Consider the following 16,856-nt stretch of genomic DNA (forward strand, 5'->3'; position numbering starts at 1 on the left):
TTCTGTTATAGTTCAGTTCTGGTTCAGCTCTAGTTCAGTTCTAGCATCAAAAGTTCCTCATTCTAGTCCTCCACTTTATTACTTTTCATCAAATCCTGTTTTTCATCACAAATACAGACGGTTGTTGTAACATGGGCCTAAAAAATTCGAAGAATTTTTCCACAATTGTTATTAAAAAGTGTTACAGACAGTATGATATAATCAGTATAACGCTTTTTGTTCTGTAGTTGGATATAAAAACTCACGTAGTGAATAAAAGAGTTTTTATTCCTTTTTTTACACAACAATGAAATTACAATCAAAGTATCCCTGCTAATAAAAATAATAAGACAATGAATAAATGATTTTTGTTTTTATTATTATTGCAAATTTGTTTGTTTTATTGTTTCAGAAAATATTTCCGTAATATTTTAACGTACAAATGGTTTAATTCTTCTGCATTATATCGTTTGTTGCAAGTAAATACGGTTGTTATTGCAGCATTTGCCGTTTTTTATTGAAATGATTGGAATGATTGAAATGAATTTTAAAACAAGAACAACCACAGCTACAATTTTATTGTAATTCAATCATGCAAATAAATAAAAATTAATTGTTTTATAATGATGGATTTAAATCACAGGAAATTAAAATAATATAAAAAATATTGATCACTTTGGAAGCCGGAAATCAATGCACAAATCTTTTACGGAAATTTCAATATTTGTTCAAATTCAAATTAATTAATTTTTCTTTATCCTTATTGCTTTTAATTAAAGAGTCATTGTGGTTGAGTGGCCTAGTGTCCTTTTAATAGCCCAAAAAATTAAATCCGCATAATAGTTTATTGGGTCGTCGTATACGTAAGATGCCAAACTGAAAAACGGACATGTCATCGGCCACATTCATATCCAATGCCATTAATTTTTCAGCAGCCAACGGATGCCAGGCTCCAAAGGTGCAAGCGGAATTTATCTGCAGAAAGTAACAAAAAAGTAAGAAAGTAAAAAAGAAATTATATGAAAAAAATAAATTTAATTTAATAGAATGCAGTTGCTGTTATTGCTCTTAACAGCTCGCAGGCTTCACATATTCCCTTCAATTTCCCTTTAATTGCCTTCGTAATGATACTTGTGTTGCCGTTGGTAAATTCTGTGAGCTGTAAATGATTGATGTTGTGTGCACCCACCTCTTTGCTGTAGTAATGACAGCGACCATTTAGACGTGTCGACGGAATGTATTCTATGAAATCAACGACAGGACAATGAGGTAGAAGTAATGCAAGACCTAAAATGGAAAAAAAAATTTGCTTAGTAAATATTTTAAAATTTACTTAGTTTAGGTGTAAGTTGTTATCATTCAGAAATTGACCTGGGAATGAACTTACATCTGGTTTACCTAATTTCAAACGACTATTTTCTACCCAAATCTAGTTCAATAAACTCACAAATGATGTCCGCAGTTCGAATCCATTTAGGTTAAATAAATTCTATTCTAGTCACATCACATGAAATAGAGCCGACTTTGGCCAAATTACATTGTTCCAGTTGATTTACGTCTAGTGCAGTTGTAGTTCAGTTCTAGTTCAGTTCTGGTTCAGTTCAGTTCTAGTTCAGTTCTAGTTCAGTTCAGTTCTAGTTCAGTTTTAGTTCAGTTCTAGTTCAGTTCTAGTTCAGTTCTAGTTCAGTTCTAGTTCAGTTCTAGTTCAGTTCTAGTTCAGTTCTAGTTCAGTTCTAGTTCAGTTCTAGTTCAGTTCTAGTTCAGTTCTAGGTTAATTCTAGTTTATTTTAGTTCCAGTTAAGTTCTGGTTGAAATTCTGTCGACTCTATTATAATCGAAACCAGTACACTTACTCCACAATATACTATTCTCATTAACTAAAATACTACATCGTAGTCGATTTAAATAGGCTAACTTTTTTCTTATGTAAAGTGTAATCTGGTCGACTTAATCGACTATATTCTGTTCGCAGCAAGTTCACTTTATACCGATATAAGTCGATTTCTAAGTATGTTTAACTCAACTTACCAATAAATCCTGAACTCGGAGGATTCTTTCGTATCGGTCTATTGTTAGCAAACATTTGCAAACTCTGCCACAGACGCCATATCGAATGGGGATCAATTAAAAAGGCACGTGACTTGGGATAGCGACGTCGATACATTTCATAATTAGTAAATAAATCATAATCAGACGTAGTCAACCAATCCTCGAGTGAACCATTATATTTGCCGGGGTCCCAAGCAGCAATGGTGACATTTTGAAAAATGGGTGCATGTGTAAAATCGAATTCAGGCTTCGTGACAACCTAAAAGGAAGTCAAATATAAATCTTGTTATTTTTAGAGCTGTTTTAAAAAATTCAAACAATGATGACAATACATCATCGAAAATACAACTGAAAAAAAGCAAAATGCACTGAAATGAATACAAAGAGATTGAATGGAAAGAAACAACAAAAAAATATTATGAAAAAATATGTGTAGCAAGTAAGTAATAAAGTAAATGTTAAATAAAATTTAATTAAAAACTGAAACAAATCAAAATGATATAAAAATGTTTAAATAAGAAAAATCATAAAATAAATTGCGTTTTTAGCTCGAGCCGTATATACTACGTATTCATGTAGTAAAATCACAGGTGAATACATGAAATCAATTGAAAACTTACTTGAGAATTCACCACACGTATGGTGGTTTTACTGCCCACATCCACTTCGTATCCTCGAGTTGGAGCATGATTAAATCTCATTACGATGTCGTGAGTATCTAAACGACGACGGTGATATTGATGATGAAAATTAGAGTAAATTAATTTTTATTTTATTATTATATTCTTGTTTTGTTTTTGATCATATAAAGTTATTTATTACCCTCCCTGTGAGAACATATTTTTTAATGTAAAAAATAAATTTTTGTGTATATATTGCAAAAATTCCATGTATTTTAATAAACTAGTCAAAGTCGGTGGTTAAAAAAGTTTTATTTTTTGTATTTTTTTAATTTAACCGCCAAATAACAATTGCAGATCTTAAGATTATATCCAAAAGTTACTGTTTTTCTTACAAAGAAACATTAAAAATTTAATTTGGTATTTTAAGGAGACGTTTTCTTATGTAAAACTTTATACTGACAGTTCTGGGAAATTATACATAAAAAGAAGCAATATTTTAGTTAAGCAAGTAGTTGAATTTTAATTATTAATTTATAATTTCTAGCTATTGAAGGTTATATTTATATTACCAGCAAAGAACTTTGAATATATAATAAGAAAACTAGAACTGAACTAGAACGGAACTAGAACTGAAATAGAACGGAACTAGAACTGAACTAGAACTGAACTAGAACTGAACTAGAACTGAACTAGAACTGAACTAGAACTGAACTAGAACTGAACTAGAACTGAACTAGAACTGAACTAGAACTGAACTAGAACTGAACTAGAACTGAACTAGAACTGAACTAGAACTGAACTAGAACTGAACTAGAACTGAACTAGAACTGAACTAGAACTAGAACTGAACTAGAACTGAACTAGAACTAGAAATGAACTAGAACTGAACTAGAACTGAATTAGAACTGAACTAGAACTGAACAAGGACTGAACTAGGACTGAACTAGAACTGAACTGAACTGAACTGAACTAGAACTGAACTGAACTAGAACTGAACTATGACTGAACTTGAACTGAACTAACTAGCATTGGACTAGATAGAATTGAACTAGAATTGAAGTTTTTACATTCAAAAGTAAAACATATCCCATACTCACCTATAAATCTGCCCAGTTTCGAGCCCGCCATCGAACCTGCACTCGACACTATGGCACATGTCTTAATATTCTTATTCTGACGAAATAGTTTCTGCTTTGGAAATAGCTTTCCAAATTGTAGTTTATTAAATGGTGGATCTTTGCGCTTCAGCACACGTACACCAGCTTCCATGACCAAACAGCTCGAGGGATAATATTGCTCCTCAAAACTATCACCAAATACCGGTTTAAAATCGACATTATAAAAATTGGATTCATTCAACGATTCCATCATGGCTTTATCGAAAGCACGTAATATGCGTTCCTTAAAGACCATCGTTTTATTTTCGCACATCTGTGAGTATTTATCGTGGCACAGATAAAGTTTTGGGTTCAATGTGAGTTTGGTTGTTTTGGAGACTTTGAGACGGGGATGCGGTGCAAGTTTGGAAGAATTAATAGCTGGATTTTCATGTGATTCGACAATGAATCGTTCATTGGGATTCCAGCGTACATGAAAAACGCTGCGTTTTTTACGACGCATGCCTGCGGAGGAGTATTCTGAAATGTGAAGAATTGATTGTGAGAAGACATGTTTATTGAAAAGTATTCTGAAATGTAAAGAATTGATTGTAAGAAGACATGTTATTAAAAGTTTATAATTAACTTAAACAAGAAAAAGTATTCACCCCATAATAACAATTTATTTTTAATTAGACCAAAGTTGAACGTGCCTTTAATAAAATTTCCCTCACTGTAAAACTAGTTGATTTTCTGTTTAATATTTTACTCACACAAACACCCATAACCTGTTGCTTAACATTTTAATTTCTTAAACAAACAGCTGTTAAATGTAGTTTAACATTAACACATTTTACCTTGTTTACAGCGATTCAAATTCACCACAGTTCCGTTGTTTGTGTGTTTACATGCTGCTGTTAATGTTGTTGAATGTTTTGGTTGATTACTTGGCTGAGCTTTTTCAAAGTTTTTAACATTCGTTTGTGTTTTTGTTGTACTACTATCAGTGGATTGTTGAAGAAGGGGTATAAGTAGTGTTCTGTTGTTATTGTTTTTACTGCTGCTACTGCGATTAATGTTGTTGTTGATGTTATAGTTGTTGCTGTTTTCGTTGATTGTTTTGGCGCAATTTCTTTGAATTTGTATAAGTAGCACAATTAACAATGTTAAGTATTTTAACGTTTTAATTGAAGTTTTTAACATTTTTCAGCATTTAGTTTTTTGTTTTTTTTTTTAGTTTTTTATATTTTGTTCTAATTTCTTTGTTCTATTTATAATTTATGGCAAATTTGTTTTAAGTTTTAAGCACTATTATGGCAGTTTTTAGATTTATATGTATATTTTTTTAATTATTATTTACACTGATTGTCTTTTGAGTTGTGCTTGTAGTTGAAGGTCAAGTATTTGCTGGATGTTATAATTTATTTGAACTTTTAGTTAGAAATTTAAAACAAACAAATATTTAATAGAATATGATTAAAAATAATAATAATTAGAAATTTTAAACAAACAAATATTTAATAGAATATGATTAAAAATAATAATAATTTCATGTTTATAAACAAGAACAATAAGGAGTTTTATATTCGGCAGTACCGAATTATTTATACCCACTACCAAGCCGTTTTGTCTCACGCAGAAGTCGCGTGTCGCGTTAAAGCCATTTTCTGGAGAGAACCATATGGAGGTTAGTTCAATTATGGACCCATCATCATAAAAACTGTAGATGTATTTTGCCTCGTATGAAACTTATGTACAACCTATAATCGTATTTTTATGATATTAATGAGCGTTGAAGACATTTTATGAAGTGAAACTTGTATGGGGGGAAGGTTCAATTATAAGACGATCGTCATAAAATTTAGTACCTATACAGATTTTGACTTATATTAAACTTATTTGTGTCGAATTTCATTGCTGCACAATTATTTGTATGCCAGTAATTATGATTTGATCCTCATAAAATTTTGTTGAATTTCTTGAACTCTGAAACAGTAATAACTCTAAAAACTGTTTTCAAGGAAATGTTTTTGTAAAATTGTAACTCTCTCTCTCGTTTGGACTCTCTCGTACTTTCAACAGACAAACGAATGAACATGGCTAGATCATATTATATAAATCTATACTTTTGTGGGTCAATGACCAATATTTTGATGTTTTACAAACTTAATAACAAAATCAATATTCCCCCAGGGGCATGTTACCCTGGTGAAGCCTACGCCTTGGTGTTATTGCAATCCCGGGGTATAAAGGTGTTATCCAATACCTCAGTCTGGCCGGGACTATAAATTGGTACAGTCTACTGCCTGGATTAGTCCTTTCAAACCAGAGCACCGGCCACTGGTACTACGGGTTGCCAGTTGCCCACAGAACTATGCCCTGGCTGGTCAGTTTGTTGAGATTCCCTCGAGATCCAAGTAGTGGATGTGGTTTAAACCCAAATTCACGGGGAGAGTAAGATGCGGTTAAAAGACTGATGTAAGGTAAAGTCAATATTTCGGGATAAGTTCGGTGCTGTTGCAGAAACAACAGATACCCCACAGAGGAGTGACTGTGGGGTATCTGTATATGGTGTATATGGTACGTGATGAATGTGGGGTACGGCGTGCCTCAACTATAATAAATGTAATGTATGTTTTTCTCTTATAAATGAGATATGTGCTGTGTTGTATGATAATGGATGAAAGGTATCATATACAAGTGATACCATTGAATTTTCCTTCCTTGTCCAGATATGTTCAGAGTATACTCTGTTCATATCAGAATTACCACAGTGTGTCCCTGTTAGTAAGAAAAAAGTCATCGCCTTATTTGATGGATTCGTACTTCAGTCCACCGGTTACGACTCTAGGTGCTGTTGCCGAATCAACAAAGGCCATCCCATCTGCGAGGTTGTAAACGGAAGTGATGATTTATATTTCGGAAGTTAAGCAACGGGGCAGTAATGGTCAAAGATAAGTAATGGTCAAGTACTTCAGCAAAGTACTTGTACATGGACCGGCTCAAGCTATGTACAAAAATTGCCACCTGAGTTCTTCATTTAAAGATTCAGGGTCGATGGTGTACCGTTGTTCAAGTCTACCCAGTAGATGAAAACGACCACCGTTGGGTAGGGCATCATGCCTGTTACTCACGTAAAGCACTTCGACATTCATACCCCCATCTTTTCTTTGAATTTGGGTCTAAAATCATTACTTGTTTAATTTTAGAGTTAATTTTTGGGAACTTGTTGACAATTTCATAGATCTTGGAGATTTATTTGATTTACGAACATGGACCAATATTGTGCAATTTCAATACAAAACAGAATATTTTTGTAAAATTTCAACACTCAACCTCTTTCCGTTCAGAACTTTTCATATAGACAGGACGGACAGACATGGATAGATTGTATTAAAATTTAATAAGGACCCAAAATGTATGATGATTTTTAGGGAATTTGAAATATGAGATCAAAATTGTTGACAATTTCCTGGATCTTAGAGTTTTACTTAATTCAGAACTAAACTTTATTCGTAACGATGACAGTTGATAAAGCCAGTTAGAGAAAGACTTTTTACATATAATGGATCCATAATCATAAAATTACCAAGTTTGTTACTTTAACAGGGGTATGATATTGAAGGCAACTGCATACCACGCTTTCTTAGAACTTGAGAGTTAAGGAAATTATACACGGTTTTCAGATCTTTAAACGTTGTCAGAAAAAGGTTCAGAAAATGTCTACCACACATATGAACTTGTGCTATTGTTAGATCTTACAACGTTAGCAGTTTGTCTTCCAATATTGTCAGTAATGTCTCTGCTGACAACGTTGCAAAAGAAAAATTGCACGTTCAGACGATTGTTAAATATTTTCTGAACATTTTACTCACAACATTGTAAGATCTGACAACCGTGTATCATGGCTTTTACATTTTTTGTTGAAAAACATTACATGTAAGTTGTTACGGTAGTTAGACATTTTCTATATATATTGCTGGCAACATTGTAAGATCTATCAACCGTGTATCTTTAGAGAAGTACTACGATCTATGATTGCGTTATAAACAAGTTATTTTGTTTCTGAGCAAAAAAATTGTCTAAGAGGATACGTCTTGCGCGTATACTGTTTGTTTTCACAAAAAGAAAACAATTATTTTTGTGTTAAAAACACAAATGAAGTTCTGCTTACAATTTCTAAAAATAAATTAGTGTTTATTTATTCCAATAAATTTGTTTGCTTGTTTTCATATAATTATTTATTTTTATAAATTTTTTTTCTATTACATAATTTCCGTTTAAAAATCTGTATGTTAATTAATTACTTTCTTTTTCGTGTTTTGTTTTATTTTTAGTTAATATTTTTAAACAACACTTCACTTTAATCACATTTTTCTTTAGAATTTTACTAAAATATCATTAATATTTAAATAAATAATGAAACGTTATAACGTATACAACAACTTTTTCACTTTTTCTTTGTTATAAAATATCTTAATCTGTATTTCCGTTTCCATCAAAGCGTAGTCATCAGCATTATTTTTTATTTCATTTAAAATGTGTTTTGTTTTTGTGAGTTTGAACGTTTGTTTTTATTTCGTTATTTTTATTTTGAAAACTTTTTGTTGTTGTGTGTAATTTGGATTTTGTTTCATGATGTTAATTTGACATTGTTTCAATTACTTATTCCTCCTTTTTTTATAAGTTTAAGTTGTTAATAATTAATTAGATTTTTGTTGTTGCTGCAGCTGTAAGTGTTTGTTTGCGTTTGTTAGGTAATGTCGTCATTTTGTTTTGAATACCCTACACCATTTAATAAGGGTGAGCATTATTCTAACTAAGAAGTAATTAACTACATAGCTAAGAAACTAACTAACTAACTAACTAACTAACTAACTAACTAACTAACTAACTAACTAACTAACTAACTAACTAACTAACTAACTAACTAACTAACTAACTAACTAAATACCTAAATAACTAACTAACTAACTAACTAACTAACTAACTAACTAACTAACTAACTAACTAACTAACTAACTAACTAACTAACTAACTAACTAACTAACTAACTAAGTAACTAACTAACTAACTAACTAACTAACTAACTAACTAACTAACTAACTAACTAACTAACTAACTAACTAACTAACTAACTAACTAACTAACTAACTAACTAACTAACTAACTAACTTATTAACTAACTAACTAGCTAGCTAACTAACTAACTAACTAACTAACTAACTAACTAACTAACTAACTAACTAACTAATTAATCAATTAATTAACTAACTAACTAACTAACTAACTAACTAACTAACTAACTAACTAACTAACTAACTAACTAACTAACTAACTAACTAACTAACTAAACTAACTTTCATTTCGTTTGTAACGCATCGAATTACTGGTTGTAGTCTTACAAAGGTCTATAGATATCTGGGTCCTCATACGATTTAGTCATGTCCCTCCGTTTGTCGGCACCTTTATCTGTTGAACGTAAGATTTGGTCTGAACGGAAAGAGGTAGAGAATATAAATTTTACAAAAAATATTCTGTAGATAAGGGTTGTTTGGGCAATATCGGTCCACGTTTTCATATAGCTCTCAAGCAAATGTCTAAAGAGAATAAAATTTTTACAGTCTCAACTGTTTCAAAAATTCAAGTATTCAGGACGAAATTGAGCATAAACATGTTTTATATAAATCAAAATCTATCTTAACAAATTTTGAAGATCGGACCATAATTGGCCGTATCTCCCATATAAGGGCCCCTTTTAGAAGATGACTTTAACACTCATTACGATATACCTACAAATAATTGTATATCAAAGATATTTGACACATATAAGTTTAATAAAATCTGTGAAGATCAGCACATTATAATGTCGAGTTCCCAATTACTTTCTTTCCAAAGGCGCGAATGGCATTTTATGGTCGGTCACGTCCGATAATAATTGTGCACTTGTTCCTTTAGTTATAGTTACTTGCTGTTGCTTTTGACATTATTTTTAATTCAAATCGACACAAATACTTTCACTCCCATCAACTAACACATGCAACATTGTTATTTTTCTTTAAGGCATGTCATGAATTTGGAGAAAAAAAAATAAAAATAAAATCTTTCCTAAACTAAATAAACATAAGAGTTTTTATATTTTTATTCAGTCATTTCTTTTTGCATGTCCACAAAAAATTTAGTTGCTACTTTTCTCTTCAATTATTTGTTTGTAATTTATTTTTGTGGCAAAATTACTAAAATGCCACTTAAACAAAAACACACATATACTCTATAAACAAATTAGTCGAAATTTTCTATTTCAAGCTAAAAAAAATAAATTTATGCAAATTATATTAAAACAAAGACTACACCGAAAACACATGAATAAATTCATTTTATTTTTCCTTTAACGGTTTGTAATTTTTGTTTTTGCTAATTTAAAATCACGGCACGCGAATCTCGAAGACATTATTTTGCCAATAAAAAAAAAGTAGAAAATATCATGATTGACAGATAAAATCATACACACACGAGAGCAAAGTAACAAAATAAAACACTTGACCAAGTCTTTGAAATCCTTTAAGCAAATAAATATTTTTGTTTTTCCTTTTATTATTTTGTTCTTCTTGAGTTTTTCGTAATTTTTTTCCGTTATGCGTGTTTTTTTACACAACAACTTTCCCTTTCGCAAGTCGAAACGTTTCTGAATTTCGTATTTTTCATTTCCTTTACAACCTGCCGAAAACACAAAATTAAAATCAAAATCAACTCTTGAATACAATGCGTGCATGTGCCTGCTGCTTGCTACAAGCTCACTGCTTGCCGAACTGAGCGACAGACTGTGGAAAAAGCTGACACACAGACACAGTGACTATAGTAGTAGTACAACTTACTCAATCTGAAATTGAATTGAAGCATTCGAGAGTGTATATGTGTGTGTAAAATACGAGGGTCAATCTTAAATTGCTTTGAAAATAGAAAATTTATTATTATGTGTTAATTGAAGTAGGGAATTATCTGAGATTATTAACTCCTTAAAAATTGTCATTATGTTCATGAAGACTATGACAGTTTTTGTTATATTATAATGTAGACTGACATTATGTGTTTGTCGTAATGTCCCTAGACGATATGACTCTTCAAAATTTGATGGTGTCATACTATCCATTACCATATTGTCCTTTGTAGTTATGACCCTTTTAAAGTGTCAATATATGGACCAATTTGGACACGTCTAAGGAAATACATAAGTATGTCTTTACATCCATGAATGAGTCTTAATACATGCAACCTTTTATTCCTATTTAAAAATCATCTGCCCTTAAGGAAGGCAAACTTGAAGAGGTATTATTCTCTGGTTTCATGAGATTACGAAACCAATGTCCAATCACACTTCAACAGCGTCCTGTACTTAATCAAATCTAAGTCTTAATACATGCAACCTGCGCTTAAGGAAGGGCAACTTGAAGAGGTATTATGCTCCGGTTTCATGAGATTACGAAACTAAAGTCCATTCACACTTCAACATCGTCCTGTACTTAATCGAATCTAAGATCTGTTGGATCTATCAGATCATGTATATAGCATTTTTGGTTTGATATACATGACCTTTGTATATCCCCAGCGTTTCCAGCGTTATTAACTGTCGAGGATGACAGCCACATTTTTCACTTTTCCTGATAAAAGCTTATATAAGCAAGTTGTACATGTGTTTATATTACTGGAGACGAAATTATTCCATTATATTGATCTGTTCTGCTTTCATAGCGAACATGATAAGCGTTCATCTAATTACTCTGGATCCTATATAAACCATTTTTGCCCCGGAAAAAAGTTCATTTTATCTATGTTTCGTCAAAGCAGGGCATTGACAGAGGAAGTAACATTATATACTTCATCTTCCTAATGATAGCTTCTGCAGAAGTTGGAAGAATTAATCTTCTGACTTGAAGTCCAAAAGCTCAGTACACTCGGAGGATATAAAAAGCCTTCTAATTGAGTTTATCATGCACCGAGCGTTTGCAGATAGAGACCGTATTTCCTTGGAAGTGTCAATATCTTAGTCTTAAAAGTCAAGCTTAAGTTTCAGTACCGGAGTTCCATGATGGATTGGTTGCATTGAAGTGAAAAAATTACACTCCCCTGTGAAATGTTCTATTATATGAGGCAATTCCGTTGTTATATTCAAGCATTAAGCATCAATATTGAATTAGATCTCGAGACAGCCAGAATCAACTGATAATTGGGGTACGAATGCTCATGGAGTTTATCACTCAACAAACATTTGCAGATTGTGAGCAGTTTTCTGTCAAATGCATCTAAGTGTTCCATTGCTTGCGAGCGTATCGTTCAGTCATAAAATTTTTGTTTTCAAGTGGATATTGCCCATAAGCATTTTAAGGAATCTGCTATTATATTTTAATGATTGGTTGCATTCCTCTATGGAATACTCTTTCCCTTAACTTTTTGACGAATGAGATAATTGTCATATTCGAACGACTGATTCAATTAGATCCCGAGAAGCCACACAATCACTTGGGTTCCCATGAGCGTTACGAAATGGGGAGCGATTTGTCGAAAAAGTTGTCAATGTCATCTCTCACTAGTGAAGAAATTTTTTCGCATTCTGAACGTTTTTTTAAGTCTTAAAAGAATTGTGTTAAAGTGGATTCCAAAATCACAATGTCAACTATTTAGCATTTCAAGGAATCAAGTTTAAAGAGGTAACATTTTAAAGGGCAGATCCAATATTGAATTAGAGCTCGAAAGGCAGGTCTCAGACTCGGAAATCATATCATTAAGCCGGTCTGGCAAAATAAAGGTATTTGGTTCGACTACTCTTCGATGTGTTGTCTGCTTTAAGAGCGTGATTTTTACTAGAAATTGATGTAACTGTTCACCGGGTTGAGATCATTAGATACTCACACTATACAGTTATGGAGAGCATATATAAAGATATAGGACTGCTGGAGGGTTTTGTTTGAACAAATTGGGAAAATCCATCATTATCAAGTTAGATGAGAGGAGTATATATTGAGTAAAAACTCAATTACTCACTGTATTTTTTCTTAAATAATTTGATTAAAGATGATTTACTTCTGTATCATTAAAATAATAATGTTATCTTATGGTATAACTGCCCATAAAGTGTTTCTTATAGTTACATTTCAAATAACTTTTCATTCCAACTCCATAGAAAACGAACTGCCAGAAAGCAGGCAAAACAACTCAATCGTACATATGTACGTATGAGCAACGTCATTATATGGGGTGTTGTTGGGTTGTCTTAACATTATTACGTATACGTATGTATAACTGTGTATATATATTTAAATGTAAGTTTTTCACAGTTTGTTTGTCTGTAGTTGTAAATAATATACATACGTGTAAACACTAAAATATACACTTGTATAAATTTTAAACTGTTAACATGCCATAAAATACAACCAAATCATTGGTATCGTAGTCAAATTTGGTTATTTTTTGTTGTTATTATTATATGCTATTTGCAGTGTTGTTGTTGTTAGTTTTTTTTTAAATCAACTTACCATTACGTAGCAAATATTACGACATACAAACTACACCAATACTATAGAAAAACAAAATATATAGATAGATACATATGTATATATAGTTTGTGATGTTATCGTTGTATTTTTTGAGTTGCAGTGGTAAAAAGCTCTTTATAGTTTTTTTCTGATGAAAATGCTAGATGAAAAAAAAAAGAAATAAAAATAAATCGAATTCTATTTTGATAGTTTTTCCGTTAAAGAGTTAAACGAAAAGCGTTAAACGAAAAGCGATAATTTCTAAATAAAAATTAAATGATAATTTCTTAATTAAAGTCTAACTAATGGAAGTTTACTCTGAATATTAGTATATAATAATACGACTACTACTTTGTAATGTAGACAGTTAGTAGTAGTCATTGAAAGGTATGTATTTAATTAAGTGAAAACAATTAAAAGCTATTTCCAAGTTTTTGAAAATATCGATTTGTTGTGATACTATTTGTTGATCAAATATTTCTTCCTTTCAATATGAATGTATTTTACACACATACTTTTAAATTACCCTATGAGTACTTAATAACGAAATACTTTTTTTTGGTTATTAGTAGAATCATTATCATTATAGTTGTCAACAACTTTTGTGATTTTCTTAATTATCTGTCTTATGACATATAATTTGAAAATATAAATTTTCTTTTTGGTTTTGAACTCTAAAATTATCTACTAATCATTTGCAATTATGTCTTTGATAGAACTCAATGTTTAAGTGAAATTTTGCTTCAGTATATAAATTGTGAGAAGTATTTGACAAACTACTGCACCATCATTTTCAACCCTATCAGCTACTTAAACTAAAAGCTTCAGATTATTGAAACTAATTAAAGTAATTAATAGTAGTATTTCTTCATTTCAAAAGTACCAGTCATAGAAGGAATAACAACCCAATAACCCAATCTAACGTGCGTTAAAACAAATTAATCGTTTAAAACATTCTGTGTCGGATTGATCGTATATAAATTTATCGAAAATATAGAGGATATTTCTAAAAGTTTCACTCCATGAATTCATCCTGATTTTGACGTATAACGAACATTTTGAATGAAACGTTGAAAGAGTGTATTAGACCGATATCGCAGGATATTATCCTTTTTGGCATGTAGTGATATAAAATAAAAAGAACGTATTTTTCTTTGGAAATAATCATTAACCGTAATTGTGAAATCAAAACAACAGAGCGGAGTACTTAAAACTTCCTACGGACTCTTAATCCTACAATGACAATAATAACAAGGATGTAATAGAAAGTATGATTAAAAGCATTTGAAGAAGCTAAATAATATGTTTCAGAAGTTTACATCGAGTAAATCTCAGGACATTCCGAAGAGTATTTAAACTATAGTACTTAGTTTAAAAAAGTATTCAATTTTAATCTTATAAGTAAGGAAGACATAGCCATGAAAGCGTCGATAGTCTGACGGAAATAACCTCAAAATAACCTCAGAAATGCAAAATAACTGGACATTAATAAGCAGTGTTGCCAATTTGACAATTTTCCTGTCAAATATGACATTTTTGAAATGGCAATTAAGGATCTAGTCTATAGTCCCAGTCTATAGTTTAGTCTATAGTTTAAACTATAGTCTAGTCTTTTTTTATAAGGGAAAAGTTATCAAAAGACTATGGCTCCTGATGTCAGGAGTGCGAGAATTTAATACGCTAAAATAACCTCAAAACACTGGTCCATCTTGCCACAAAAGTATTTCTTCGCAGGGTAGGGAGGTTTATTAGCACACATGTCTTCACGTTACCATCTTCTTCAGATCTGTTCTTCCCTGAATAACTCTAAGATAACCTGCTTTTTGAATTCACATACATATTCCCAGTTCTTTAATGACATCAGCATAAGCTAGACTATGTTGTCTGTGTACACTCTACTTTCCAATAATTGCTGAAGTGTTTCTCTTCCGAAGCTAAATCGTGGACAGTGGAAAAACACATGTTCTGCATTCTCCTTTATTTCGACACATCTAGGATAGAACGGTGAAATGTCGAGTGCAAATCTATACAGATATGATGTAAAACAACCATAGCCTCTTAGAAATTATGAAGGTAGAATTTTATATACCCATGCTTTCTATTACACCATACATTAATATTGGGGGTCAGTGTTGAAGTCCATCTACCCTTCGTTGATGTTGACCAGCGATGCTGCCATTCTGCAATGCTGTTTCTTTAAAGATTCCTCTTAGTACTTTCGCTATCTGGTACACCACGTTGATCATACGGTTGTCAATTAAGATTCCCAAATATTTAACACAGTATTTTGTTCTGATTTCACAGTTGCCAATTTTGAGGTTAGTATTTTATACAACCCTGCGACTTGTTATCAACACGGCTTCTGTTTTGTGGCGGGCTAGTAGAAGTCCCATCAGGTTGAGCCATTTTTGACATCCAAATTACAATGATGCAGTATTCCTTGGTGCACTTTCTCCAACAACTAGACAAGTCTATAGTCTAGCCTTTAGTCTAGTCTATAGTGTAGACTATAGTCCATGGTCTAGTCTATAGTCTAGACTATAGTCTATATTCTAGTCTATAGCCTCCAACAAATAGGCTAGTCTATAGTCTAGTCTACAGTCTAGTCTACAATCGAGTCTATAGTCTAGTTTATAGTCTAGTCTATAGTCTAATCTATAGTCTATACTCTAGTCTATAGTCTAGTCTATACTCTAGTTTATAGTCTATACTCTTGTCTATAGTATATACTCTAGTCTATAGTCTATACTCTAGTCTATAGTTTAGTCTATACTCTAGTCTATAGTCTAGTCTATACTCTAGTCTAGACTATAGTCTATGGTCTAGTCTATAGTCTAGTCTATATTCTAGTCTAAAGTCTAGTCCATAGTCTAGTCTATAGTCTAGTCTATAGTCTTGTCTATAGTCTAGTTTATAGTCTAGTTTATAGTCTAGTCTATAGTCTTGTCTATAGTCTAGTTTATAGTCTAGTTTATAGTCTAGTCTATAGTCTTGTCTATAGTCTAGTTTATAGTCTAGTCTATAGTCTAGTCTATAGTCTAGTCTATAGTCTAGTCTATAGTCTAGTCTATAGTCTAGTCTATAGTCTAGTCTATAGTCTAGTCTATAGTCTAGTCTATAGTCTAGTCTATAGTCTAGTCTATAGTCTAGTCTATAGTCTAGTCTATAGTCTAGTCTATAGTCTAGTCTATAGTCTAGTCTATAGTCTAGTCTATAGTCTAGTCTATAGTCTAGTCTATAGTCTAGTCTATAGTCTAGTCTATAGTCTAGTCTATAGTCTAGTCTATAGTCTAGTCTATAGTCTAGTCTATAGCCTAGTCTATAGTCTAGTCTATAGTCTAGTCTATAGTTTAGTCTATAGTTTAGTCTATAGTCTAGTCTATAGTCTAGTCTATAGTCTAGTCTATAGTCTAGTCTATAGTCTAGTCTATAGTCTAGTCTAGTCTATAGTCTAGTCTATAGTCTAGTCTATAGTCTAGTCTATAGTCTAGTCTATAGTCTAGTCTATAGTCTAGTCTATAGTCTAGTCTATAGTCTAGTCTATAGTCTAGTCTAGTCTATAGTCTAGTCTATAGTCT

General features: G+C 31.7%; 1 protein-coding gene across 4 annotated transcripts; it reads right to left on the reverse strand.

Moving 5' to 3' along the window:
* Window positions 1-350: 350 nt before the first annotated feature.
* On the reverse strand, window positions 351-10,523 carry LOC111681785 (beta-galactoside alpha-2,6-sialyltransferase 2). 4 transcript variants are annotated; one of them, XM_046955481.1, is made up of 7 exons: window positions 10,262-10,523; window positions 4,606-5,155; window positions 3,749-4,288; window positions 2,649-2,746; window positions 2,008-2,287; window positions 1,169-1,266; window positions 351-954 (listed from the first exon to the last, which is right to left on the reverse strand). In XM_046955481.1, the coding sequence occupies exons 2-7, from the start codon at window positions 4,949-4,951 to the stop codon at window positions 790-792; spliced, it is 1,527 nt and encodes a 508-aa protein (XP_046811437.1). In that variant the 5' UTR covers window positions 4,952-5,155; window positions 10,262-10,523; the 3' UTR covers window positions 351-789. The 4 variants fall into 4 exon arrangements, with proteins under 4 accessions (XP_046811437.1, XP_046811436.1, XP_046811434.1 ...); XM_046955480.1 differs by having other exon boundaries at window positions 4,606-5,178; XM_046955478.1 differs by having other exon boundaries at window positions 10,256-10,523.
* Between the last annotated feature and the right edge of the window lie 6,333 nt (window positions 10,524-16,856).

The sequence above is a fragment of the Lucilia cuprina genome, chromosome 6 (genome assembly GCF_022045245.1).
Source record: "Lucilia cuprina isolate Lc7/37 chromosome 6, ASM2204524v1, whole genome shotgun sequence".
NCBI classification, from domain to species: domain Eukaryota; kingdom Metazoa; phylum Arthropoda; class Insecta; order Diptera; family Calliphoridae; genus Lucilia; species Lucilia cuprina.

Bases quoted from the DNA above. Each gene is read 5' to 3' on its own strand.
- LOC111681785 (XM_046955481.1), bottom strand. From the start codon at position 4,951: ATGTTAAAAACTTCAATTAAAACGTTAAAATACTTAACATTGTTAATT. The intron at 4,289-4,605 runs GTAAAATGTGTT...TTCACATTTCAG, and splicing joins TTTGAATCGCTGTAAACAAG to AATACTCCTCCGCAGGCATG. The intron at 1,267-2,007 runs GTAAGTTGAGTT...TTTCCATTTTAG, and splicing joins TCCGAGTTCAGGATTTATTG to GTCTTGCATTACTTCTACCT.